The 26,722-nt window shown below is 43.9% G+C and overlaps 1 protein-coding gene across 2 annotated transcripts in view; it reads left to right on the top strand.

Moving 5' to 3' along the window:
• NR5A2 (nuclear receptor subfamily 5 group A member 2) overlaps positions 1 to 26,722 on the top strand; it is an 88,870-nt gene that overhangs the window by 5,820 nt on the left and 56,328 nt on the right. The window contains exons 2-5 of one of the 2 annotated variants that reach the window (XM_021547288.2): positions 4,192 to 4,329; positions 6,710 to 6,828; positions 8,029 to 8,170; positions 10,882 to 11,528. In XM_021547288.2, coding sequence (XP_021402963.1) covers positions 4,192 to 4,329; positions 6,710 to 6,828; positions 8,029 to 8,170; positions 10,882 to 11,528 — 1,046 coding nt within the window. The remainder of the gene's footprint in view (positions 1 to 4,191; positions 4,330 to 6,709; positions 6,829 to 8,028; positions 8,171 to 10,881; positions 11,529 to 26,722) is intronic. The other variant, XM_021547296.2, reaches the window with a different exon arrangement.

Here is a 26,722-nt window from a genome sequence, read left to right as displayed (position 1 = left end):
TATATTGGCCATGCTTTTCCTGGTGTAAACAGTCTCGTAAAGTTGGGCGTGACAGGTGTGTGAGGTCAAGCAGCAAAATCGCGATCTGAACCTTCCCAGCTGCACAGGGATCCCGTGCCGGCCGCACTGCTGCACGCTGCCTTCGCCGGGGCACTTCTCGAGGCAGCGCCACTGCGTGCCCGTGGCAGTGACAGCCTGAGTCCGAGGCTTCATCCCTATGCCGAGGACAGGATGCGTGATGCTGACTCCCTCGACCCTCAGAGCGGCTCTGCGCTGGCGGCAAACAGGAATGTTCAGCGGGAGAAACAGGATGAAGATTTCCCTCCTTAAGTATTTTCCTTTAAGTCTTTTTGATCGGTTTTGGATTTAGACTTCCCAGCAGAAGAGTTTCAGTCCTCCGCTGATTTATTTATTTCATTTGTTTCTGGGAAGTTTTTCTTTAACATCTACGTCCCGCCTCCCCCCCTCATCCCACCCCACAAACGTTCTCTTTCGCTACTTTGCTGGGAAGGTAAACGAAATCTTCTCCGGTACACCTCCCGACACAAAGCTCGAAGAGAGTATGCTATTTGTTTCTCATCGAGCAGACCACTCACTACAAGTTGGAAATGTCTCTGCTTAGGGAAAAAGACTTTGACATTTGCTCAGGTTCTATGGCCTCTTGGAAGCTGTAAGCAATGAGAGTTTGCCTTGAAATATCATCACACAGAAGCCTCTACCTTGGAAACAAAGAGATGGAAAAGCTTCAGATTATTTAACATTAGAGTGGGGTTTTTTAATGTAAATGTACATACATTTAAATAGAGAAGTATAAAGTATTCCAGGTCTTGCTCCTTGTACTAATCAAGGCTGCTGGAAGCTCCCCGAGCCATCATCTTTTATAATTATAATTACACGCGTCAATCAAGACCTTCAGGCAAAGTCAGAACAAGGCAGGCAAACTCAGGAGAGAAATCGCATTAAGAAAAAAAAAAAAAAAAAAAAAAAAAAAGTTTGGAGAACTTGGTAAGGAATGGAGATTAGAAGAAAGGGTAATTAAGGTTGCTCAAGGCAATCGTGAGAGCTAGAACTCCATGTTAAATTAAATGTAGCCACAAGGGACCAGGTATCATTTATAATATGTACTGCCCTAAACTGTTACTTCGGAGAAATGTGGATGTATAATAACCACTCCAAAGTATTTTCATCCACAGCGATAGCTCGCAGAGTTACTTTGCTATGCACAACTGGAACTCGCTCCAAACAATTCCCTGGCAGAATGACATTAAGCCCCCCAGTAGGAGGGAAGAGTCCGGGACTGATGCTAAGGCCGTGCCCGCGGGGAAATGTTGTCCAGGGAGAGCCGGCCCCGCGCGGGCCACCCGCCCGCTGGGGCACTTAGCCGCGGTGCCCGCGGGGGCCGCAAAGGCCGTGCCCGCGGGGAAATGTTGTCCAGGGAGAGCCGGCCCCGCGCGGGCCACCCGCCCGCTGGGGCACTTAGCCGCGGTGCCCGCGGGGGCCGCAGCCCGCCTGACCCCGGCAGCACTCGGGCTGGTTTCGCCTGCCCGGATGCGGCGTTTCCTTTCCCGGCTTTTCCCCAAAACGCGGCTGCCTTCCCGGAGCAGCAGTAACGGGAGTGGCAGCACGGAGCGCCCCGTCGGTGAATCGCCAAGCGGCGTGACACACCCGGCGGCGAGCGAGAGGGAGGGGACCGGTTGTCCCCCATGGAGCCCAGCGGGCTGCATGACCCAGGTCCGCAGGTGTCCTGATGGTCTGTTGTAAATGCGCTTGGAGTTGTTCCCTGAGGACTCTTCTCCTGAGTGAAAGGGCTGAGAGGAGGCGCCGCTCCTCTGCGAGCCGCCCCCGGAGAGCTGTGGCCGCCCGTCGGGCCCGGGCGGCCGGCCCGGCCGCAGCCTCGGAAGGCCGGAGGGCCGCGGCCCCGCCGCGAAGCAGAGGCCCCCGACCCGCATCCCTCTCGGCGGACGCCCGAGGGAGGGAGCGGAATCGGCGCTGTGCTGCTGTCGCCGCCAGTGTTGAGCCGCCCGGGATCAGCGAAAGGCGATGCTGCTACACGGTGGCGCCTGACAGAGGGATTGTTTGTAGCCAGTGCACTTGGGAATAACTTCCCAAGGGCCGAGACAGGGTCTCAACCCGAGCTACTTCTGCCGAGAAACGGGGTCATTCTCCCTAGACGGTTTTCAGCCAATTCGTCTTAGCCATCGAACTACTCGGTCCCGCATCTCGCTATAATGCTGTCCTAAAATTTAGTCGCAGACAACCTGTTTAATTGTGAAATTATAACTTGAGAAAGTACGTGTTGGTTTCGTGCTCACGCTCCCGCCCAAAGGCGAATGGAGAAAGGTGAGAATGGAAAGAGACAGAGAGGTCCGGGCCTCTCTGAGCGTTGGATCCATCCCCCAAATATCAAACGCTGCAAGAGAAGGGAAAATAGACTTCTACTCCGGTGGTGCCGGTGTTCGGTTGGAATCTGAGTTGAGTTAGCAAAGGTGTCCCAGTTACTGGATGCAAAAAGTTAAGAGCATAGCCGACTTCGCTCTCTGCATGTGGCGCTGGGGTTCACCCTGCGATCATCAGCACTACTGAATAAGTTACAACAACCGCCAGATTTCACTATCGCTCTCCCAGCCGATGGGAAATGCCATACTCCGCGATGGAGCCACTTCCGCGCCTCACTTTCCATCGGAAGCAGTTTTCACCGCCAAATATATTCAGCTCCTCCAACACTTTATACAGATTAAAGAGTCAGAGGAGAACGGGCAACCGAGCGCTCGCACGAGGGGCTCGGATGCTTTCCAAGGTGCAAATATCGCTCATCCCACACCATCAAACCTATGCGGCGCGGAACGCCCCGGGCCCTCCCGGAGAGAGGGGCGGAAAGGCCAACGAGGGCAGGCAGACCTCCGGCACGGCTCGCCGGGGAGTCGGCACCCAGTTGCCTCCGGAGCCTCCACAACTTCTTGCCGCGGGGCCGCTCGGCTCTCACTGCTGGGGCACACACTTGCGAGAAACGAGTTCTTTAGGACAACTAGGAAAATAGTGCCGCTTAAAATAGTGCCGCTTGCTGCACTGTGAGCTGGGGAAAGGGGGCTCAAGCGATGACTCTGCCAGGGCTTTGGGCTCTGTGCAAAGGATGCGACTGGCACTGACCGATTTCGCAAGACGCTTAGGGAATGGAGACCCAAAAAGCCTAAATAGGTAAAGCGAGCTCCAACGCGGTTCCCGCTTGCTTGTTTCAGACTCCGGGGCTGCGCGGCGGCAACGTGTCCGCAAGGGCAGCGCTTTCCGCTGTCCACCCCCGCCCGCCGAGAGGGAAAGCGAGGGCCGGGGTCTCCGCAGCCGGCGCTGGCCGGGCGGAGGCATTGCCCCACCGGCCCCAAGTGAAAGAGGCACGGCCGCTGAAGGCAGTGCAGGCATAGCCCGGCTTGGCGGGGCTGGTGGCCCGTCGGGCTCCTCTGGGGCTGGGAGGGGAGGCAACAGCCCAGACCTTCACACCGCAGCCCCGTTTAAGAACCGGGTAGGGGTGACTGCACTCAGCCACTGTGTGTGCTCTGTGCGTGTGTGTGCGCTGGGGGTGTTGCTCATCCCGCCTCTGCCTTATTGGCTGCAGCGGCGGTGTCGGGGCCCCCCTCCGCCGGAGACCTCGCTCCCTTGCAGCCCCCGGGCTCCCGGAGCGCCTCCCCGCGGGCCCGGGGCTAGAGGTCCCGACTCGGCACCTCCGCACTTGTACCGGGGGGAAAAGGGGGAGGAGGAGAGGGAGGAGGAGGAGGAGGGAGGAAGGGAGGAGGGGGACGGGGGTGGGAACCCTGTCCAGCAGCACCAGCGGCGGCAGAGTGCTCCTGTGCACTGTGCCGCTCCGCATGGATCGGGGCTCCGGGCCGCCGCCGTGCTGAGCCCCGGGCGGAGCTGCTGCGGGCTCCCGGGGTTCCTCCTTCCTCCCCAGCACCCCCGGTCTTCCTCCTCCTCCTTCTCTCTCCTCCGCCCCGCGCCGCCTGCAGCTCGACTACCGCTCCGCGGCTCCCCTAGCCGCGGGCACCCGGCGGCTCCTCCCGGCGGCCGGGGCCGCTCGGTGCTCCCGCTGCAACTGGGCAAGGGCTGGCGCGGAGCAGAGGGAGGGAAAAACAGGAAGAGGGGGAAAAGGCAGCAGCCGCCGAGCGCCCCTTGCTCCAGCTAAATCTGTGCTGCCGTGTCCAGGTGCTGGTGTCGCGGACGGACACGGAGCCCCCAGCCCGGCCCGCAGCCGCCTTGTCATGCTACCCAAAGTGGAAACGGAGGCCCTGGGACTCGCCCGGTCGAATGGGGAACAGGGGCAGATGCCGGAAAACATGCAAGGTAAGGGGGGAGACGCAGGGCGCTCCCCCTCCGCGCACGCTCGGGTTTCCCTCGGCAAAGCGCCCCTTCGTCCTGCCAAAAAAGTTTGCGGCAGTTGCTTGCGAGCTGCCCCGTCACCGCCCGCTCCGCGCCCCGCCGAGCCCCTGCATTCGCGGGCCAGCTTTCAGGGTGGCTTGAGCGGGTACCGGGGGCCGGGGTGCCAGGGCCGAGGCGACGACAAGGCCCTGTTTAGAAGGTGCAAACGGGGCCGAGAAGCCGCCAAGCATCCGGCCGGCGCGAGCCTACCCTGGGGTGCAGACGTCCCGTCGGACGCTGCCCGGCCCCGCTGCAGATCCAGGGGATCTCGGTCTAATTCCCGTTCCGCGCAAAACTGCCTCGAAGTTTATGGCAGGTGGAGGTACGCGTGGAAGTTCTGGCGAGGACCCCGTGTATCACACACCGTCCCGAAACGGGACCCGAAAGCTCTGCTCCGCGGGTGCGGCGCCCGTAGGTACCGTGCAGGTGGGCAGAGGCGGTGTCGCGAAACTTTGCAGGACAGAGCTCCGTGGCGATTTGCGGGATACCCAGGAAGGCAGAGGGATGCCCCAGATGGGATGGCGCCGGAAATATCTATGTCGGGTACCGGGACCGGGCTGTTCGCGGTCCCATACTCGGGGGCAGAGGGAGGTGGCGCAGACCCCGCCGAGGGTCGGCTCCCTGCCTTGGAACCGGCAGCCCGGTATGGCCGCCCCGCCCCGCGCGACTCTCCCGGGGCAGAAACTCCCGTCCCGGCTGCTCTTTAGAAACTGTCCCCTCTCCTCTTGGGAGCCTGCTGGGAAGTAGGGGCAGGGTGGCCCGGGGACTTCGGAGGTGCTGGAGGCGACCCGACCGCCCCTTTTTTCTCCTGTGGAGGAGGCTCCGTGAAGGGCGCGGCGCTCGGAAAACCCCTGCTTTCCCACTTTTTCCTACGGGGAGGACAACTTCGTGCCAGAGCCGGACCCTGGAGCCGCAACCGCGGGAGCAGAGGGGAGGGCCGGCCCTCCTCCTCCTCCGCCTGCGGCCGCCCCGTGTCCGCCCCGCTCCGCTGACAGGCGGCGATCCCCGGCCGTGCCGAGGCGGCTCAGGAAACGTTTTGCCGGCAGTGTGATGGTGGGATAATGCTCCCGCACTCCCCGGCAGCTCCCTCGAGCGCCGGGCTGCAGCCCCCTGCCTTGGCAAGCCGGGCGCCCGAATCGGGCGCTTCGGGCGGAGTCTGACCGCCCCGCTGCCCCCGAACTGTGGCAGCCTCAGAGTTAAAAGACAAAGAAGCGACATCCTAAGCAGTCCAGCGGCGATGCCCAGCGCCTCTCGCCGTGTTCGGGAGTCCTCCGCTGCCACAGTGCTTGCCGAACAGGTCGGAGGGTTAGCGGCAGGGAAGGGGAAGGAAACCGGCCCTGCGCTGATCAGCAGGGTTTCTTCATAGGAGTAACCGGAGCGGCTTACTGGACTCCTTGTGAGGATAGCCCGGCTCGAGTGGGCACGCTCCGGGCATTCATTCCGCATATTTTAGCCCCCCGTTCCCTCCTGACCGCCGGCTTCTCCCCTGGTTTTCCCCGAGCGGCAGAAACTTCAGGCGGCGCCGGCGCGCAGGTTTCACGCCAGCCCCCGGTAGCGGGGGATGCCGGGTCCGCCGGCCGGGCAGATCCTGAGCGCATCCCCCGAGCACGGCGGCCCCGGCTCGTGTCTCTCTGCCGACACGTGAACAGCTAAAAAGCATCTCCCCAGTGGCCGCGGAGCTGCTGGCTGCGACAGCCAGGGGTGCCGGCACGGAGCGCTTGCCCTGGCCCGCAAGGGTGGCGGTCACACCGAGACGGCGGGCTTGGGAGGCGCGGAGTACGTCGTTTTAACCTGGTTTTGCGAGTAACTAACTTGGATTTCACACGGTGCAAAAGTGCTGGATCTGTGAGATAAAGCTTTAGTCTAGCTAAAAATTTGCGGGCTGATGTTGAAAGAAAACTTTAACGGAAAATAATTACTTTCAATATACAAGTGACAATATTTTCGTTCTGCTTTTTTAAAGTTTGCCCCTGATCATTTTCAGATTTAAAGGAATTCTTTCAGTTTGTGATTCCACAAAATAAGGACTAGGCTAAAGGCACTCTATAAGTATAGATATTTAGAACATAAAACTTAGAAGCTGATGCATTTTATTACACTTGCTAAGGTAATACACAGATTCGTGCAGTGATGATGGGAAGTTGCATGTCTCCATGCAGTTTGATGTTTTAAATAAAACTTTTTCCTCCCTATTTTCAGTGATGTGCTTGTTTAGGTAAGCTCTCTCTCTAGATGAGAGAGTTGCAGAATATTTGAGTTAGTAATGTAAATTCTAATTGAATATGCTATTTCTCCTTTCCCCTAGTGTCTCAGTTTAAAATGGTGAATTACTCTTATGATGAAGATCTTGAAGAGCTGTGTCCAGTCTGTGGAGACAAAGTGTCTGGGTACCATTATGGACTTCTCACCTGTGAAAGCTGCAAGGTTCTGTACTAATCAGTCCATAAAAACACAAGTACAGCAAAAATGTTTCAAATACAAGCAGAAAAAAAAGGATAATAAATAAACCAGATGTATAATATTTTAGGTTATTACTCATATGTTTCTTAATATATTCACATAAAATTATTAACCACCAAAAAGGTTTAGGATGTAGAATTCTCTTTGAGAGGGACATCTACACAAATGCAAACAACTTGTTTTACATTGTAGTTTTGCATTGTACTGCTTTTTTAGTATTTTGCTGTTGTGATGTAGCTCTAGAACAACTTTCCTTGCTAACTGTGCTAAATACTGGTTCTAATTGATTTATATTTATTTTTCTGGAGGATAAAGTAGGAAGATTATCCTTAATGCAGACCAGCTTTGCAAAATCTAATGCAGCTTTCTTAAGATTTTTATTTTCATTCTTCAATATTGCAATGTAGATCTCTGTGATTATAATGACCATGCACTTTTTTAATGCAAACTGTAACTGTCACTTTGACACACAAAGTCAAGTAACCAAATAACATAGAAAGATGAATATACCTGTGTTGTTCTATTGTGCTATAAGGTTTAAATAATAGTGAATTTATGTCAGATTTTTCATGTAAAAATTTTAAGGGTTTTTACAGTTATTTAAGCAGTGCACTGTAAGTGAAGCTCCTTTGCCAGAACAATGCCATTTAAAACACTTAGTTGCAAGGAAAGATTAACTAAGCCCACTATATTTTCACTAAAAAAATAATCAATGAGAAGTGAATGACAAGCACTTACTATGCCTCCAGCATGCCCCACTGGGATGTAAAATAGCCAGAGGTATTCTGTACTGCTCTTATCTTTGCAACTATTTATTTAATGTAAAACTACTTGAAAAGGAAGACTTTAATAATTCTGCAATGATTTAAGAATACAAAAGGAAGTGGTCAGTGTCACTATTTCTGCCACCAGTGTTAGAAGCACAGAAGGCTACAGCCTCCTTAAAGTCTCACCAAGCTTTAAGTCTATAAAACATAGCACTAACATGAGAGAAACTCCTCTGGAATCTCGTGGCTATCTCCTGGGTTCAGCTAGCTAATTTAAAATAAACTATGTAACTTTGTAAGTGCTTGAATGGCATCTGAAAATTATCTTACAATGATAAAATGTTGAATGAAACACTCGTTCAAGCAAAACAGGCTAATTTTTGTGTCTATCATACAGGGATTCTTTAAGCGAACAGTCCAGAATAACAAAAGGTACACATGTATAGAAAATCAGAATTGCCAGATTGACAAAACACAGCGAAAACGATGTCCTTACTGTCGATTTCAAAAATGTCTAAGTGTTGGAATGAAATTGGAAGGTAAGAGCTATAGTCTTGTTGATGTCTTCAACTATACTATAAAATTATAGGAGAAGATGTTAATACATTGTATTTTATATTAAAAAGTTATACAATAATGGCTTTGAAATGTTAATAAAAGGTTACTTTGTATGGTCAGTGAAATTGTTGCTTTATTAAAAAACCTAATACATAAATGGTAGATCACTATCATTTAGAAACCAGTCAAAACCATGATGCATTTTGTCATATAAGTATATAGTTTGATATTTCAGGCTTTTAAAGTTTGTGAATTCATGGATATAGATTGAATAGTTTTGCAGCTTTTAAAACAGACTTAATTTAGATTAAACATAAAACAACTGACCAGATTAGAAAAAAAATTTCTTTTGCTATGGAGAGTGATCTGATTTTATTTGTATTTCATCTAGGGTTGTTTTGGTTTTTTTTACATATATTCTCCTGACAACAAGGCAGAACAAAAAGAAACAGATAAAATAAGGGTTTTTCTCACGCTGACTGGCCTTTGAGATTAAGGAACCAAATAATCTCTAAAGTTGTGTCCTATATTTTTGTGATGCTACACCTGCAAGGCCATTGCAATTGAAAGCAGATAAGGCATTTTGAAGTACACTTCTTGACTTCATTTCACTTTCTTATCTACAGAGATGAAAAGTGTACAATACCCTTTGAGATAACCAAATGCAAAAATATCAGTAACTTAAATTTGTGAATCATGCATGGTTCATTCTAACTTTGATATATCAAATATTAAAATTCAGATTTCATAGCAGATTACATTTTTCCTTGACCAAGGACAAGCTCTTAAATTCCTTACTGTTACAACTGTATGAAATTACATTCACCCTAGATGCTTAACTAGAAAAAAATCAGGCCAAGGAGGAAAACTGAAAATTGTAAGCCATGAAAGGAACCAGAAAGGACAAGAAGCAGTCACTAGGTTCTGGCAAAGGGAAGCTGTTGATATAACTGAAGATAAACAGAAAATCAGCCTCCTGCAGTTTGATTGATTCAATAGTGTCGTATTTGCCCACAAGACTGAGCCAGCATTGACACATTGCACTAAACATCCTGAATCATTGCATGTGCTTCCAAATTCAAACAGTACAATTACAGGACATGTGGAATCATTTTGTCATTGTTGGCATTAAGAAGGAGGATAAAATACATTTGTCTACTCCTACTTTTAACTCCTCTCACTTGCTGACAGTGATACAGGACTAAACTTTGTCTTCTGTCATTACACAAAGTTCAACTTAAATTTAAGTGGGATGTATACAAAAGCACTTGCTAATTCAATTTGGCTTACAGTTTTAAATTGCAGAGTACCTGTGAGGATACTGTGTATACAGATTTTAAATTAATTGCATTTACTAGTGATAAAATTAATTTAATTCATTTTGTTATAAGTCAACATTCATCAGTAATATTGGCAGCTCATTTTTCCTACAAATTCAAGCAAAACACCTGTAGTTTTAAAGGTACTGCAGAAAAATGTACTTTAGCTTTCTTATCTACACATCCATACAACTTATTTTCCCGTTTAGAAAATTGGAAGAACATGTGTTCTCTTAATTGTAAATACTGGTGACATTTATATGTGTATTTCTCTGATAGTGATATATATAGCCTTAAAAGTTGAGTTCATAAATTACCATGGACCAAAAAAATCATTAAATGTTAAAGTCCTTACGTGAGAAGGTACAGTATTATGCGTATCTAGCATTCATAATAAATTTTTAATGTCCTACTAATCCCTAAGATAAAAAGCTCAAGAACTTAACCTCCAGCAATCTCAGCAGTCTCAACATGTCACCAGGCTGTCAAAGGTTCCTCTTTCAATCTAATTGCCGTTGGGCAAGGTGGGCTTGGTGAAAGCTTCTCACTAGTCCATCACATATATCCCATGGTGACAGACACTTCAGTGACAGAGACCACCAGTATGACTCCCAAGGCAGCTGTTGAGTAGGATTTGTTTTAATTATTTCTAATTCCAGAGATATTATAAGCCAGAACAGTGTCAATAGTTTCTGTTTCACTTCTATTTTCCACATAGAAGGCAGCAAGCTGACAGCTTTCTCTCTGCACATTCCAACTGCAGCTAAACATTACCATAGAGCTCAACTAACTAGAAATCTCAAAGTTTTACACCAACCTGGACAGAATCATCAAAAGGAAATGCTTCCTTTTTGCCAAGAGAAATGTATTCCTCTTTGTGACTACTGAACATTTCACAATTTACATTTCAGATGTTTTGCTGCGGTGGAAGGCAGTAATGGAATGATTATAATGAGACATGTGGTCTGCTGGATACGTCTCAGACAAATTCTGGACTTCAGCCCTTGTTTCTTAATGACATAGTAGCTTGATAAAAACCCAAATGTACATTGAGATTTCCACATGATCCCATAGCAGGTGTGAAATTCCTGTAGCCATCCATTGTGTTTGTCCCTGTGTCCTAATCAATGTAGAAAGAAGTCCTTCTTTGTTAGTAATATATGCATGTGACATTTAAATCACTAGAAAAAAGTGACATTTGTTAAGTCAAAATAAATCCTTTTCCTTAGGAATAAAAGTGCAACTCTGAATTTGTAAAAAAAAAAAAAAAAAGAGTTAAATTTTTATATTTCTGCTTCTTCCTAATGTATGTTTGATTACGAGTGTCAATTCCAAGTGTTAGTAATGATTTACTTCCTCCTTTCCCCTGACAGCTGTGCGAGCTGACCGAATGCGTGGCGGTCGAAACAAGTTTGGACCAATGTACAAGAGAGACAGGGCATTGAAGCAGCAGAAGAAAGCTCTTATCCGAGCAAACGGACTGAAACTGGAAGCCATGACTCAGGTGATCCAAGCAATGCCAACCGACCTGACAATATCCTCTGCAATCCAGAACATCCATTCAGCTTCTAAAGGCCTACCTCTGAACCATACTGCCTTGCCTCCTACAGACTATGACAGGAGTCCCTTTGTGACCTCCCCGATCAGCATGACAATGCCGCCCCACGGCAGTTTGCAAGGCTACCAAACCTATGGCCATTTTCCAAGCCGTGCTATCAAGTCCGAGTACCCTGACCCTTACACTAGCTCACCAGAGTCAATAATGGGCTACTCATACATGGATAGTTATCAAACAAGCTCACCAGCAAGTATTCCACATCTGATATTGGAACTCCTGAAATGTGAGCCTGATGAGCCACAAGTCCAAGCTAAAATCATGGCATATCTGCAGCAAGAGCAAGCCAACAGAAGCAAACATGAGAAGCTCAACACATTCGGGCTTATGTGTAAAATGGCTGACCAAACCCTCTTCTCCATTGTTGAGTGGGCAAGGAGTAGCATCTTCTTTAGAGAACTTAAGGTAGGTAACAATTTTATGCTATATTATCATTCAGTCAAGAAAAAAAATACTATTTCTTACAATCTTGTATTTCAATCAGGAAAGCATGAATTTTGTTTTCTCCCTCCCAAGCATCTCATTCTTTATTTATTTGGCTTGAAGTAGGCAGACTATTAGAAGGGGAAACTGGCCGCTGACTTCCACCTGAGCCTGTAATTAGTGTAGCAAAGTGATTCAATATCCAGTTCAAATTTCTGTACTTCAGTATTTATCATAACCATTGTTAACATCCTCAGAGCCTCACATAATCTTACTCCTTCCCTGTCAGCATCACTCACTGTCTGACTTGTACTCAGGGTTGTAAGCACACCTGTTACACCATTCCACATTCATTTATGTAACTATTTCATTACCTTACTTAACATTTGGGAGAATGCCATTTCTGTCCACCTCCATTCACACTTTGTATAAGTCCATATTTGGAATATTCAGTTTCTCAATGGGATATTATTTTATGCATTCCTGTGTGTCTAACTAACTGTGCAGTCTGAAAACTAAGCAGGATATACATGGAACAGAAAGCAATGAGGAGGTAGATACCTCAAGGACTCTTTTTGGTTCTCATCATCATTGATACATGGGGGATTCCTTTACTCAGGCTGCTACAATAACCTCTATGCTCTTATTTTTGCTGGAACACCAGGGAAATCCTCATGCACAGCTTTCTGGTGGACAGAAATTCACCCACTTATGTTTTTCAGACTTACTGTTAAAGCAGCTTTGTGGTCTGCTATGAGCATGTCTGGAATTTCAAGTCTGAAATTTTAAGCCAGAAATTTGAGATCAGACAATAGATATGAACTACCATTTTTAACCACTGTCTTGACACAAAAATCAGCTTTGGAAAGAATAATCTTCAGTCTCAAAACACCCTCAAGATGGTGAACTCAACTCACATCTGAGTTTCCCTGTTACGTTGCTAGTTACTGTGTTTGTCTGCTACAGAGAGATGTTTTTGCCACAAGTATTTGCTACTGAAATCTCTAAAGTTTTGTGACTGCCTGTAATTTCTGACTACTTTCAAACTAATATAAATTAACTCAGCTTCCAAATATAATAATTACTGTAGAAGTTCACTGAGAATTGAATCTACATGAGTTAAGAGCATGAAAGGGAGATCCACTGAAAAGCTGCACTCGGAGTGCTTGCCACAACAGTATGTCTGTCATGACCATAAGGACATGGACATATAACATAAAGCCACATTACAAGAAAAGCAAGCTGTCTATGCTGCATATGCAACTCCAGCTTCACTCCATTTTTTTGTGAGAATGATTGCAGGAATCATTGAAAGCTCAGTCTATTGAAAGAGAAAAAAGAGAGGAGGTTTACTTAGAGAGGAAAACCAAATTACACTAAAGACAGTAAAAGATTGTCACATTTTTGCTATCTCAGTTGTCTACAATTTTGTAGTCAGCCATAAGTCATGCTACTCATTTTAAATAATTTAAAAATTGAAATTGAGAACAAGTTATATTTCCAATAGACTATGTGGCAAATATCTGAGACCAGATCTTTCTATCCATACACTGGAGAGTACTTTAGTCAAGAGTAAAGTATTCTGGAGTTAAAAATTACTGACTTGCATATACCTTTCAGTGTAAAAACTTTTAAGTTACAATCTGCCCTAAAATTTCATTTATGATTTAAGTCACAAATTTTATAAGCATTCAACATGCTATACTGGGAACAGTTTCAAAGATGGCCTTCACCTCCAACCTCAGCCTGGATTATGTTCTTCAACCAACCTGTGTTTAGTAGAATGGACACAAAAGATGCAGAAATTTGTTTATGAAAATGCTGACCAACTTCTCCTGGTTCTGGATATATTATAACATTACCATGTCCACACGGGCTTCTAGAAATACACATATTCTAAAAATTTGCTACATAGAGCCTTTGGCTTATGAACTAATTTTCACACATTTGTAGGAGGCATTGCTTTCACCTTAGTGTTTGTACCCTTTGTATCTTGGAAGTTTCGAGGTCAGACAGTTTCATACCTCCTGGCATATCCCGATTATTTTTTTTAGCTGGACAAGATCAACAAAATTGCACAACATTCCAGAACAACAACAATTCATTAAGAAATCCACCTACATCCAAAATCTAGGGACCAGACTATATATAATGCTAAGAACTTTATGCTTTTTTGTTTCAAAAGATCAGACCCTACTTTTTTAACAGCACTGGGTAACAATATCTCTCTTTACAGCTGAGAGGACAAGAACAATATTAAACAAAAGATTTCCAAACCTTTCCTGAATGCAGTTCTCTTCTATCCATCCATGATTTCAGGTTCTTCTGATCAAGGTAGCAAAAACAGATACTTCAGATTGCTCCACAGGACATGAATACCTGTGGAAGAGGGTAAAAAAAAAAAAGCCACCTAAGAATATGATGTATTTTAAATGCAGAAGGAAAGGGAGGCAATTGTGATAAAGATGCAATTAGATTTTCAGAACAGCTAACTTTGTTCCCTATCCAGTCACAGCTGAGAAGTATGTATTTGCTCAAAAAGATATTTTAGTTTTATTACTACCTGTCTAAACAACTGAATATTGATATGTCTTTCAGACAAGACAGGTGCATTACCAGATTTCTGGGACTAAAAATTTAAATTACTCAAATAATTAAACAGCACGAAATTGTAAATGTGTTTTGTATGCAATTCATCTTGGCTTTGTCATGATAAGCGGTGCCTTGCACAGCTGGCTGTTAGTTACTAGGAGCATGTCTACAATTATTTATTGTATCTTTTAACTGTAAATTTTGTCTTATACCCTCATCTCTTCAATTAACATAAAGGATCAATCATATTCCTTTCTGCTAAATGTACAGATTTGTAGTTAGCAGAATTCAGCGGAAGGATATGATAAAAAATGCTGTACCAGTCCAGCAGTGGTTTAGGCCACATTTACCCTAGAGATAATAACAAAATCCCACCACCAAGCTACAGCTTTAAAGTTTCCCTTATTTCTTTCCTTCTGGTTGCAGAGTTGGGGTTTTTTTTAAGAAATGAAAATGAAAAATTCTGTTTTAAAACTTTAATTTCTGAAGCTTTTACAAGCTTATCACAACCTTCTCACTTGTTATTTACAAATTTTTGTCACCTTTTTGGAATATGTCACAATTTGAGGATGTAAAAGGGAAAAGTATGGACTGCCCACAGCATGCACTGTAGAACTACCCACAGCATGCACTGCATTTGAATATCACCTATGTGTGGATTTAAGTATGTAATTTAAGGGTAATTTTCACACTTGCTGAGGAGCAGATCCTCTCATCTTCATGCAGGATATCAGAAACTAATGGTAAAATTAAAGAAGCCAACTAGTCAGGATTAATAATAATGTCAGAGTAAGATCCAAGGCAGCCAATTGCAATCCAGTAAATTTGAATTGAACACCTGCTAAAATCTCAAACATCCCTACACATCTTGTGAAGTCAGAATACTTTGTAAGGAATAACTAAGCCATAAATTCTGGGGGTTGATGTTACATATTACTTTTTTATTCATAATGAGATATATTTCTGTCTTTATACACAGATGAAATAATACAGAGGTTACATCCCAAGAGACTTGGGATAATTAATAATAATAGTAGTAATAGTAATAGTAATAGTAATAGTAATAGTAATAGTAATAGTAATAGTAATAGTAATAGTAATAGTAATAGTAATAGTAATAGTAAAGAAGGCATTTGTTTGCTATTCTGGGGTTGTTGAAAGCTCAGTAAATATAAAAGTAAGATATATCCAACTTATCCTCAGCTAAGAAAACTCAGGAATGCCCTGGGGATGCTAGATTTGTCGCCAGCTGTCTTAGTCAGGTGAAAGGTCTTTGTACAAAGCTAAAAAGAAAATATTGCAAGAGTTTCTAGAGTCCAAAGGCTGCCTGGCCCCAAGGAATGATGCAGACATCTTCTCTGGACTGGTCTTTCCTCATCAGCCCACATCAGGAAATTCAAAGACTGCTTCCAGAGCTAACTATTACTGAACCCATAAAAGAAACAGTCTTTGCCTAGAGCAGGAGAAACACAGGGCCTGCATTGTAAAACAATCCTCAGGATACTTTCTTCTGGCTGAAGATCAGAAAAAATCAACTGTATGTTAATAGTTACAAAAGGCACTAAAAGAATGGTGACTCACAAAAAACCCTACCTTTCCTTATTTGGCTGTTTTAGTGAGGATGTCGTAGGTCAAAGTACCATGTGAGCACAAACCTTGTAGTGAATGATTGCAGGAAGAACCAGTGCACTTCATGGTAAAGAAACTCATCCTACAATTATTCACTGAGTTTGCAAATTTAAACCATTCATTGATGTCAGATTGTATCAGTCCCAAGCCAGATTTCTTGCTGTAAGTGTAAATTTGCTCATCCTTACATTAGCTGTAGCCCTCAAAGAAACAGTGGTTTAAGCACATATCTCCAAAGGACCCTGTCTATAGAGCTTGCACTGTACGTGGCATCACAGATATTTTGGCAGCTCATAAACTAACAAAGGCCTAGCTTTGTGTTACATATTCCCCAGAAGTGAAACTATATTATCAGTGTTTCAATTTATTTCTGTAAGTGGAAACTTAATCTGAATAGGATTAACCAAACTCCTGGAGGCTCCTAATTTCTTCTGTGAAATCAATTTAGATAGATGTAATAATGTAATACTTACATACCAGCTTTAATTTCAAATTTCAGTCCACATGTGGTTGAGAATCAATGAATGCATAGAAAGTAATGAATTATACAACAGAAATTAAATAATTTAATGGAATTAGGACAGAACAGCAAAAAATAGTTTTGGCTTCTGCTGGGGTTTTGTTTTTTGAGAAAAAGATCAGCAGTGAAATACCTTAAAAATCTTCAGGATTATGAAAGATTGATATATGATTAAGATTTAAGTAATCAAGTGAAATTTGATAACTTGAAGTGCCTTTGGACTTTGTAGTGTGTGTTTATCAGGACAGGAAATGCAACTCACATAGCGGATGAAATAAAATTTCTGCAGTGTTCTTTCAGTCACAGAAGCTGCCAGAAACTGAGGTGCAGGAATACACTTGATATCAGTAATCAGATTAGTTAATATGTTATCATGTGTAACTGTTGATTTTTAGTCTGATCAGTTTCAGTGTATCTGGAGCTAAGAAAAATATTCTTCAAACACTTAAAAATGTAGAGGAACACATTGTTAGAATAAATTTCATTATGATCTGGCTCTTCTCTGGACAAAGGCAAATTAAACACTGTGTTTCAGCATGAGGGCATAGTGATTCTGCAGCCTTTCTATAAAGTTTCTTCAGTGCTGGCACATTTTTTAGGCATAAAGAGAAAGATGGCATTCTCTTATGCCCTTCCATGCCAGAGCTGGTACTTTAGTTTCACTCTGGTGTAGGATGTTATCACCCCTGATAGCAAGAGACTGAGTTTAGTCTCTCTGGATTCAGTAATTTTCTATCTAATACCCAGTTAAGCATCATGCTGTGACTAAGAACCATGTTCTGTGTAGGTGTTTTTGGAAGCACTGCCACTTCTGCACCTGAGTGCACCTGCCCGCAGCACTTCACCAGCAAAGTAACCGTGAACAGCCGTGGTGCACTAACAAAGTTTTGTTACTTACAGAGAAAATTTGAGCAAGTAACAATCCAAAAAGCTGCCAGCCCCTAAGTAGAGAAGTAACAGACTGATTTATGGACACACTGAGTTGCATAGCTACAGCCACCCCTGCTACAAGTCCTGAAGCAGACACTGAGTTAATCTGAGTTTGAGGTATTGGTTACACAAAACAGAAGTTTAATATTACAGTTTAATTGTTTTCCTTCAAAATGTAAGCTTCCAAGTTTGACAATTGCCAGCAGTGACATAGAAAGATTACTTGGGTGTGTTAGCAAATGTGTATCACATTGCTGTAGGGCGAGATGAAAAACCAGTGCTCTTTAGATCTTGCATGCTGAGTAGTCCAAAGGCATGTTAAAGTTAACTCCAACAATAACTCTTGTACTAAGAAACTGAACAGGGAATGCTTAGCCATGTTGACAATCTGTTGTATTTTCACACAATTTTTAGCTGTTGCTTTCTGCTGTGAAGGCCTGATCATTTGCCAAATGATGGAGAAATTTACACATTGAAAATGAAACAATTCCAATCTCTTGGAAAAATAGATATATTGTGTGATTTCACTTAGTAACGTCACATTTTTATTGTCAGAATGACAGAGCCTCATTTGCAAAGATCTCCAGTTTTTGCAAGTTTTTGCCCAAAAAACAAATCCCAAAAAGACCTGTTTTTTCATCTGTAAGTTATTTTGTATAACCAGCTGTAGATCTTAGAGCAGGAAGAGAGCTTATTTCATTCTAATCCAAAATTTTTGCATGGTATCTGTGTCATTCAGAACTAGCACTTGTATACAATATCTGTATCATATTTCTGATCTATGGAATGGCTCCCAGTTACAGTGGAAGTTTGCCTCTATAAATTTATCAAAACTAGTCAGATTTAAGGATGTTTTTCTATCAACCTGTAGCCTTTAGATTACATGCAGTAAGGATGAAATCCCAGCCATACTGAAGTCACTTACAGACTTCCTATTAAGCCCTGCTGAAGCTGCATCGTATAAATGGATGTTCTATACAGCCTTGTAGAAGTACAACATCTGAACACAACATACCTAGGAGAGTGAGAAACTGTGTAGCTCCTCATCATGAATGTTACTGGTGCTGTCTCTAGTAGCACCACAAATACATTTTTCACAGCACTGAGTCGTCAGACTCATTATTGGAGAGAAGGCCTAAAGCTGAGAGCTTCCAAACTGTGCTGCAAATTGTAGGATCACTCAGAACAGGCTGGACACCTTATTCAGCACAGGAACATACTAAAGGATTTAAGTATTTTCCATCCCAGCACAGTTTTAGAGCTAATGTCGGGTAAATCACAACACACCATCTTAGCCCATGGCAAAATGGGTTTGAAACATTCGCTCTCCGTGTGCCACAGAAACCGCGGGGCAGAGCAGCAGCATCACCCCAGCCTCACTGAGGGGCAGAGCCGCCATCCCCACAGGACTATCCCAGCCCTCCTCCCTCACAGGGAGCCTTGGGGGCCCCAGGGACGTGGCAGCATTGGAAGGGACGAGACCAGGACACGTACCGGCAGCGAGGAGCCCGGGGCCAGGCCGGAGCTTGAGCGGCGCCGGGGGGACGCCCAGGCGGGGCCGTGAGGGTGCTGGGGCTGGCAGCCGAGGCGAGGGGCTGTGCCCAGCAAAAAACACGGGAGAAAAGCCGAAAGGAAGCGGCTAACTCGAGCCACGGCTCTGCTTCTCTGGGGCTGCCTCTGGACCGAGTGGAGGGTCGGGGCTGGCAGCCCGAGGTGCCGCCCGCTGGCAGGTGAGGGCCGGGCCGGGCTTGTGGCGGGGTCCGTGCCCAGCCCGGGCTCCAGCCTCGAGGGGCTCCCGCGGGCTCCCGGGGAAGGGGCCGCTCGCTTCCCTGTGCCCCCGAGCGGCTGCAGCCCGGGCAGGGCTCCCGGGGAAGGGGCCGCTCGCTTCCCTGTGCCCCCGAGCGGCTGCAGCCCGGGCAGGGCTCCCGGGGAAGGGGCCGCTCGCTTCCCTGTGCCCCCGAGCGGCTGCAGCCCGGGCAGGGCTCCCAGGGAAGGGGCCGCTCGCTTCCCTGTGCCCCCGAGCGGCTGCAGCCCGGGCAGGGCTCGCAGGGAAGGGGCCGCTCGCTTCCCTGTGGCCCCGAGCGGCTGCAGCCCGGGCAGGGCTCGCAGGGAAGGGGCCGCTCGCTTCCCTGTGGCCCCGAGCGGCTGCAGCCCGGGCAGGGCTCGCAGGGAAGGGGCCGCTCGCTTCCCTGTGGCCCCGAGCGGCTGCAGCCCGGGCAGGGCTCCCCGTGAGGCGGGACGCGCCCACGGGCGCGCTCCGCAGCGCCGCCGCCTCGCCTCGGCCGCCCGCGCCGACTGCGCGGCCGCGGCCGGGGACGGGAGAGCCTTTCGGCTGAAAGGGGAGACACCGGTTTGGCTCTGACATTCCCCAAATCCAACTGCTCTCAAGAAAGCTGAAAGGCGCGCATCAAAATTTTCCCTAAAATGTTCTTTATTTGCTGTTTTGAAATAGGGACTGAAAGTTGTTGCTATTGGCATCACTACAGGCACATTTTCAGTGCAACCGCAGAAGAAACAAAAGGGCAGATTTAAGAAGGAATGAAGAAAAACTACAAAAGTGATGAAATATGGTGGAGGTGGGAAAGTGAAGATGTAATTTCATGTAGATGTTCTCAGTGACTTTTTTCCACTTCTGTAACCTGTGGAATTTCAGTTACAGGTGATTAGGAAAACATTAGGGTAGTCCACAAAAAAAAAAAAAAAAAAAAAAAAAAAAAAAAAAAACCAAAAAAAAAACCACCGTGTCTTGAAAACACCCCTCATTAAAGCAACCATACTGACAAAAAAGCATAAATTAGTAAAATAAAATACCAAGTAACCATACTGCAGTGAAAAAAGAAATTTCATTTTATCTGATTCTGGAGGTTTCTGTCATAATCATCATTTGGAGAGGGAAAGAAACTAAAATCTGTGTTCGGAAATTCAGAAATAGAAAAATGCTTTTCACATCTAAATACAGCTCTTGCATTTGTTGAAAGAAAAGTTACTTTGATTTTTGTTGCTAAATAAAATCTTGGATCAAGTAAAATTAATTTTAAAAAATTAGTTAAGGCAACAATAAACACAGGAAATATACATGAATAAAGTGTTCTAAAAGTCAGGCAACTCTTTTAAGACTATAAATATCACCTAAGCAAGGCCACTATAATTAGCAAAGGGTGAACAAAAGAAGACATCCAGAAATAGATGGGGGGGGGGGGAGGCTGGGAGGGTGAAATGTCTTGGTTAACCTTATTTGAGTGTTCTTTCCATAGCATAGGAAATGCTTCCAGCTAGCTCATGAGTTCTATTGGTATTAACTGATTTTAAAAGGACATTTCCATGTTGTCTCTATGCCAAGGAAATTCTTTTACTGGCGTGTTCACTGAGTACAGGAAACATCATCCTGACTAAGTGACACTGAATGTGAGGAAGAATTGTATCTTTATTCTGATGTTACAGTCAATACTGTCTCTTTTTTGTTTCATCTGGAGACCTTTTGGTATTTATTGGGGAATGCTTACTGCAGTCTCTCAGTTTATCCTGAGTAATGAGCACACTGGTGGTGCTGAGTCATAATCCCTCACCACTCAAGAAGCAGCTTTCTGCATCTCTTAGGCAACTGATTAGTCTGAGGGATGATCCAGCACTTCAGGGGAGGAAGAGACAGGGCTGTCTGATCACACGCTCATCTGCTTCATCCCTCTCCAAGGTATGGGCAGAAAAGACTAACAGTGATGGGAACCTTCCTCATCTCCATGCTATGGCCAGAATTCACTGTGTAAAAAAATAAATATGTGCCTGTAACTGCTTGCTCTCCTAAATAGAGAGCTGAACAAATCAGCCTTGTATATGGAATTTTTCAGAGCAAGTCAGGCTGTGCTTATGGACCCAGTCTGGTACTGCATATCAGAAAAATCTTTACTGTAACCAATGAGAATTTTGTCCAAATAAAAAGTGCAAGTTAAGATCTTGAATACTGTATTTCCATTTTCACTCATAGCATGTGCCAGTTTTCTGTTTTCTTCTGTAAAGCTGCCTGTGTCAAGCATTTAAGTTTCATTTGCCACATGCTACTTCTAAATTCCTTGTTATCTACTTTATCTTCTTTTCCTTTCTCTTTCTTGGAAATTGTGCTAGTGCCATGGCCACTACATAGGCAGCAGTAACTGCAATTATTTGTGGCTTTGGGTTCCACTGACATTGCTTCAATCAGTCAGTGGTTTCATTGACAAGCCCTCAAAATCTTTGTGTACCCTTTTTGGAAAAGGTGGAAATATTTGAGAAAAAGTTTCATGGTATGTGGATCATAAAGGCCAGCAGTCATCATATTGATCTTTCTAGAGCTCAGTAAAAATCACAATAAGACCACAAAGTTATTTAATCCTAAGTATTATCTTTCCTTCATGTAACAGCTAAAACATGTAGAAAGAATAACAGATGACAATTGCCCAACGTTTCTGTTTCTGCTCCTGTCTGTGGAGTGGTTTTAGGGCAATAACAACCCTGTCCTTAGAACTGTGGGAAATGGCAGGGATGTATCAGAGTGGCTGCTAGGAGACATGAGACTAAATTAGGTGGTGCAAATAAGTCTGATGTGCAAGTGGAACCAAAACTAATGTGTAGCTTGTACCCAGGTCACTATAGCATAAAACAGTTTCATTTTCTTTTTTGACAACCCCACAGTCACTGAGGTATCTTTAATCTACACATGGAGAGAAGAGCAGGACATAGAAACACAGCTGCTCACAAACAAATTCTACTGATTGTTGTTTTGGTTAGTACATATCATACTCATGAAAAACAAGAACAGGCAATTTTCTGCATCTGAGGCCAAGATGTGGGTTGTCCTAACACTATTTGGAATATTTGCCATATTGCTAAGATTTTACCTAGAATTTCAAGTCTGAGAAATCTAAAATTGCTGTAAAAAGTAGCACTACCTTTCTGGTGGCAGGGCTTGGAAACTAATAGTTCTTATTTATAATACAGTGAATAAACAACAAGAATATTAACAACAGCAACAACAGTAACAATTTCAAAGAGAAAGAAACACATGGCAATTGCTTTGCTTGGTCCATGGCTTGGACCCATCATTTACAAGATAGGTTCTTATTTGGCAAGTGTGGTCAAGGACAATACTGTCTCCTGATTAGGAATGAACTTGCAGGGAGAGTGTTCCCAATAGGAAGGGTTAGACCTCAAAGTGTGTATTTACATGAGTAGCTCATTTGGTAAAGTTAAACCACATTTATTTTTAATTTGCATGCCTCTCCTTTAAGTCATACCCTTCTCCTCTTGACTTCAGTGGGAGCTCCACATGTTTTGCCTTTGATTCCGCTGCATGCTGGCAACTCTAATTAGTGTTAACAGGAGTTCAGTGGAGTTTCTTGCTCTTCTTTCTCTGCAAAAGAGTTTACAGATCAGGTGTTGGAGCTTTATCAAACTGATACACAGTGCCTATCAAGAATGTATCTTCTTTTCTTTTCCCCAGCCAAAGTGGAACTTAACATTTTTCTAACAATGGTGGCGTAACTATGAGAAAAATGACATTGATGATTCTAACAAACTCCCCTTAGTTTTGATAAAATTGCTTAGTATTGGCTTTGATTTTTTTAACAGGTGTATTTTCAGCTAGTTAACACAGCCTTACCTTTTCAATTGCCGTCATGGTAAATTGGTGCAGTAAACGCAAATTAGAACAGCTCAGTTCTCTGGGGCTAGAGCCTGCAATTCAAACTAAACCTCAGAAACTGCTTTGAGCTCCAGAGGTCTTTTGTATAGGGGCACTGCTACCTGGGAGAAGACTGGGAGAACCCAGTCCTTTTTTGCAATGCTGCTGGTTTTATTAAGAATAAACAGGCCCCATCAAACCCTTGCCATTAAACATCACATCTTGCAAATAGAAATGCTGTTCCATTTTGAGATTTTAATCTCAGACATTCATACCCGTGTGTATGGACAGACACAATAAACAGGAGTCACTTTTCTTCTTCTTCCTAAGAATTGTCGCATGTGACTTTCTGTGCTCACATAATCCTCCTTCCAATATTTCAAAAGACATAGACCTTCCCAGCATGATGATAAAGTTTTCCTGTGTTCCAATAATAAAAGTTGAATGTACCAGTAATTTCCAGTTCCTCTGTGGCTGGGCAGCCTGTGAAGACTAAATCAGAAGTAGCCAACCTGCAATATCAGTGTGGGAGTCGGAAACAGATGTTCAGCGGACAATACAATTTGTTGTCACTGTCGATACTATATGGCACTTTTCCCAACAGAAATTGTCTGTAGTTGGAAAGGAATGTAAGGAATGATTCATGCCCCAAATTATTACTATTTTTTATATTACTGCTAATGATAAATACTCCTTGCTTTATTTTGTTTCAAATGCCTGAATTAGAGAGGCATATCCACTCAAAAATACAATTAACTGGGCTTGTAGCATGCGTGTACTATGTAGTCCAATTATTTTAAGGCTTTTTTCCTCAAGACAAAATATTGTGTTATATTATAACCAAGAGTCAAATTCTCTTCTTTAGAATCAGCATAATTTAACATTCAGTTTTATAAAATAGCTCAGCAGCTATTTACACAAAAAACACATGGCAGGAGGTAAACGACAAATTATTTCATGTGAATCTGAGTGTGTATCTATAAAAATTAAAATTTATTATATCCACATAATAGTATTTTTATACATATAATAACATTTACAGTAGTTTATGTCTTGGAAATTCTAATAGGCCATTTGGGCATTCAAAACAGATCAAACACTCAAATGAGCAAAACCCTCTATTAGCATATGATGGTAGCATATGATGCCTAGCCTTGATTTCCAGATTTCATGAATATTACAAAAGCAGATGCACTAGATCATACTTACTGTAAAAGGAAATGGATTGGGTTAGGTGCTTTTGAAATTAAATATTAATTTTTTTTCAGCGATACATCAAATATATGAAAAAATGCAGAAAGCCTAAGCAAAACCAAAATGAAATAAAAATTAATTAATATATTCTGTAGGAGTGCAAAAGAGCTAAAGATCTGATTGCCAAAAATTTGGTTATAACACCTATATTTTACATGAAAAGGAACACTAGATATTTTCAAAAATGAAGACATCTGGAATTTGACTTGGAGTTCAGTTGAAACTGGTGACAAAAGTGACCTGTAATTGCTGACTGTTGTGTCTCTGACAGACTTTTTTAGAGATACTAAAAAGAAGAAAATGTGTGTTTAATCATATGGCCTGAACAAAAGCAAAAGATTTTAGCACTATAAAATCAAACAGCTGTCTTATTTTTACAAATGCATGTGGCAACACTTCACAGTAATCTTTTTGTAATACTAATTTTGCATTTACTGTGTTTACCGTTGCAGCATTCTGCAACAGAGTGGTTTATGCTGTACATCAGGTTTTAGTCAACGGGAAACATGAAATGATTTTCAGCTGTGCATTTCTTTGTAACTGCTGCACGATTTAGCCTCAAAACCTATCTATTGCCCAGTTTTTTTATGCTTTTAGATGTAGTGAATTTAGATATATTTCCATAGTGGAACACGAGGTGATTTTGAGAAAGAGCTTGAACATTGCAAAATTTTCCAAGTCAGCATGAGACGAAGCAGGATGAAATAGCTGATAAGGTAACACTTAGCACACTTGTAATCAATGTGCTGAATTTCTCTGTGTGTGTGTGTGTCTGTGCAAGTATATTTTTAGATACATTCATGGGTTAAACTGAGTTTTTCATCAAGTAGATGTTGGCAAGTGCCAAAGTGATTTAGGATTAGAATGGGATTTAGGCTGATTTAGCTACAGTTGTATTTCTCATTTCATCATCATGCCAGGGATACTGTGACAGTTGTGAGGTTTCTTTAATTTATGAAATAGACAAAATTAAATGTCCATACCAGACATACCATTAGGTTACAGGGAGTGAAAGAGAAGCACTGCATTAGTCCTTACTCTTTTGTCTGCACCCAGCAGAGTTCTGAATGTACAAAACAGCTGGGAAACTTCCTATGTAGCACACAGCTTGAAAAATGAATTCAAGATTTTTTAAAATTTAATCTGATTTGGTTTATTTCAAGTGACTGTTATTCTGATTCTGTAGTATATCTCTTTGTAAAATATTAATAGGTACAGAAGTGTGCTATCTGGGTCTATTACATCATTTTTAATACTAACTCTACTCTCATTTTTCCCATCACGAGGGTTGAATCCCAATAAAACTTTGAACTTTGAACACTTTTTATTGCAATACTAGAGACATATACTAGATATATAGTAGAGCTCATATTACTTAAAATTTCAAAAATTACTTTATTAAAATAGACATGTTTACAAAGGTGACTAATCCACCCTTTTCAATCATGATGCATTTTTTTCATTAATTTTTATCTGCTGAACAACACTTTGCTGTCCCTCTTTGTCAAACTAATTATCTTTTTTGAAAAAGAGAGGCTTCAGAAGGAGACAAATGTTGATGTTCAGGTTATAGGAAAAATTTCCAAAGAGATGAGAGAAAAAGAGGTTACTGAAATTAGCAGCAGTGTGTCTCACCCACTAGTGAGTAGAGCGAGCAGCACTGGGAGGAGAGGAAACCCTTGGCCACTGCATAGCGTGGTTGTGTACACCAGAGTTACTTAGACTGCTCTGAATCTCATCTTTTGATCTCCGGCGATATTTTTCTCTGTTATGTCACAGAGGTCACCTGGCTCATGTGTGACAAACTGCCTGCATAAGTCACAGTGCCAGTGGCAGAGATTTGTAACCATGTCCCTGGTCCATTGCCTTTGAATTATTTCGCAGGCCCTCTGCTTTACATTTACACTCTGTCGGAAGATGAACAGGGGAAGGGAGTAAAATCAAGGGCAGGGTCTCATCCTGAAGGACAAGGGGAAACAGGTGGAAGGTTAATGGCCCTGGAGCGTATCCACAAGCCTCTCAGGCTTGATATATGGGCCTCAGGCCTAAAACGGGCATTGGCTTTCAAAGATATATTATTTCATTTGAGGAGAGACATTCTGGAGTTCCTGCATTTGTCTGCTGATAGATGATCCTCTGTCCACAATTGGTTATGGCGTGTGAGTTTTCCTTGGGCCTGCTCCCGTACATAAAAATTCTGCTGAGCTCTCCAACCTTTCGCATGCCTGTGAGAATGGGACGTGTGCGGGCCTTTTGGCAGGCAGCTGGATTTTTGTTGCTGCTATTTTTGTAATTCCTTTTGAAGCGCCAGGCAAGTGGGGGATGAAAGGCACTTCTGTTCATTCATACGCGGCCGGGCAGGGGCAGCCTCGCGGGGACACACATGGGGCAGAAGACGACGTCAGGGACCCATTATGCACTCGTGTGTCTGCAGCCCATGCAGAAGTCACTCCTGCTGACCCCTATTTTATTCTGGCACATGCCTGCAGAAAAATGAAAATGGGGAAATAATTTGCATAATTTTCATTACTTCCCTTGTTTTATTGTATTAAAGTTTTTTGGGTTTGTTTTTGCATAGGATTTTTGCATGTGCTTCAG

Source organism: Lonchura striata, chromosome 9 (genome assembly GCF_046129695.1).
Source record: "Lonchura striata isolate bLonStr1 chromosome 9, bLonStr1.mat, whole genome shotgun sequence".
Taxonomy (NCBI): Eukaryota; Metazoa; Chordata; class Aves; order Passeriformes; family Estrildidae; genus Lonchura; species Lonchura striata.
The sequence above is the reverse complement of the archived record's forward strand: the minus strand, read 5'-3'. Positions and strand labels throughout refer to the sequence as shown.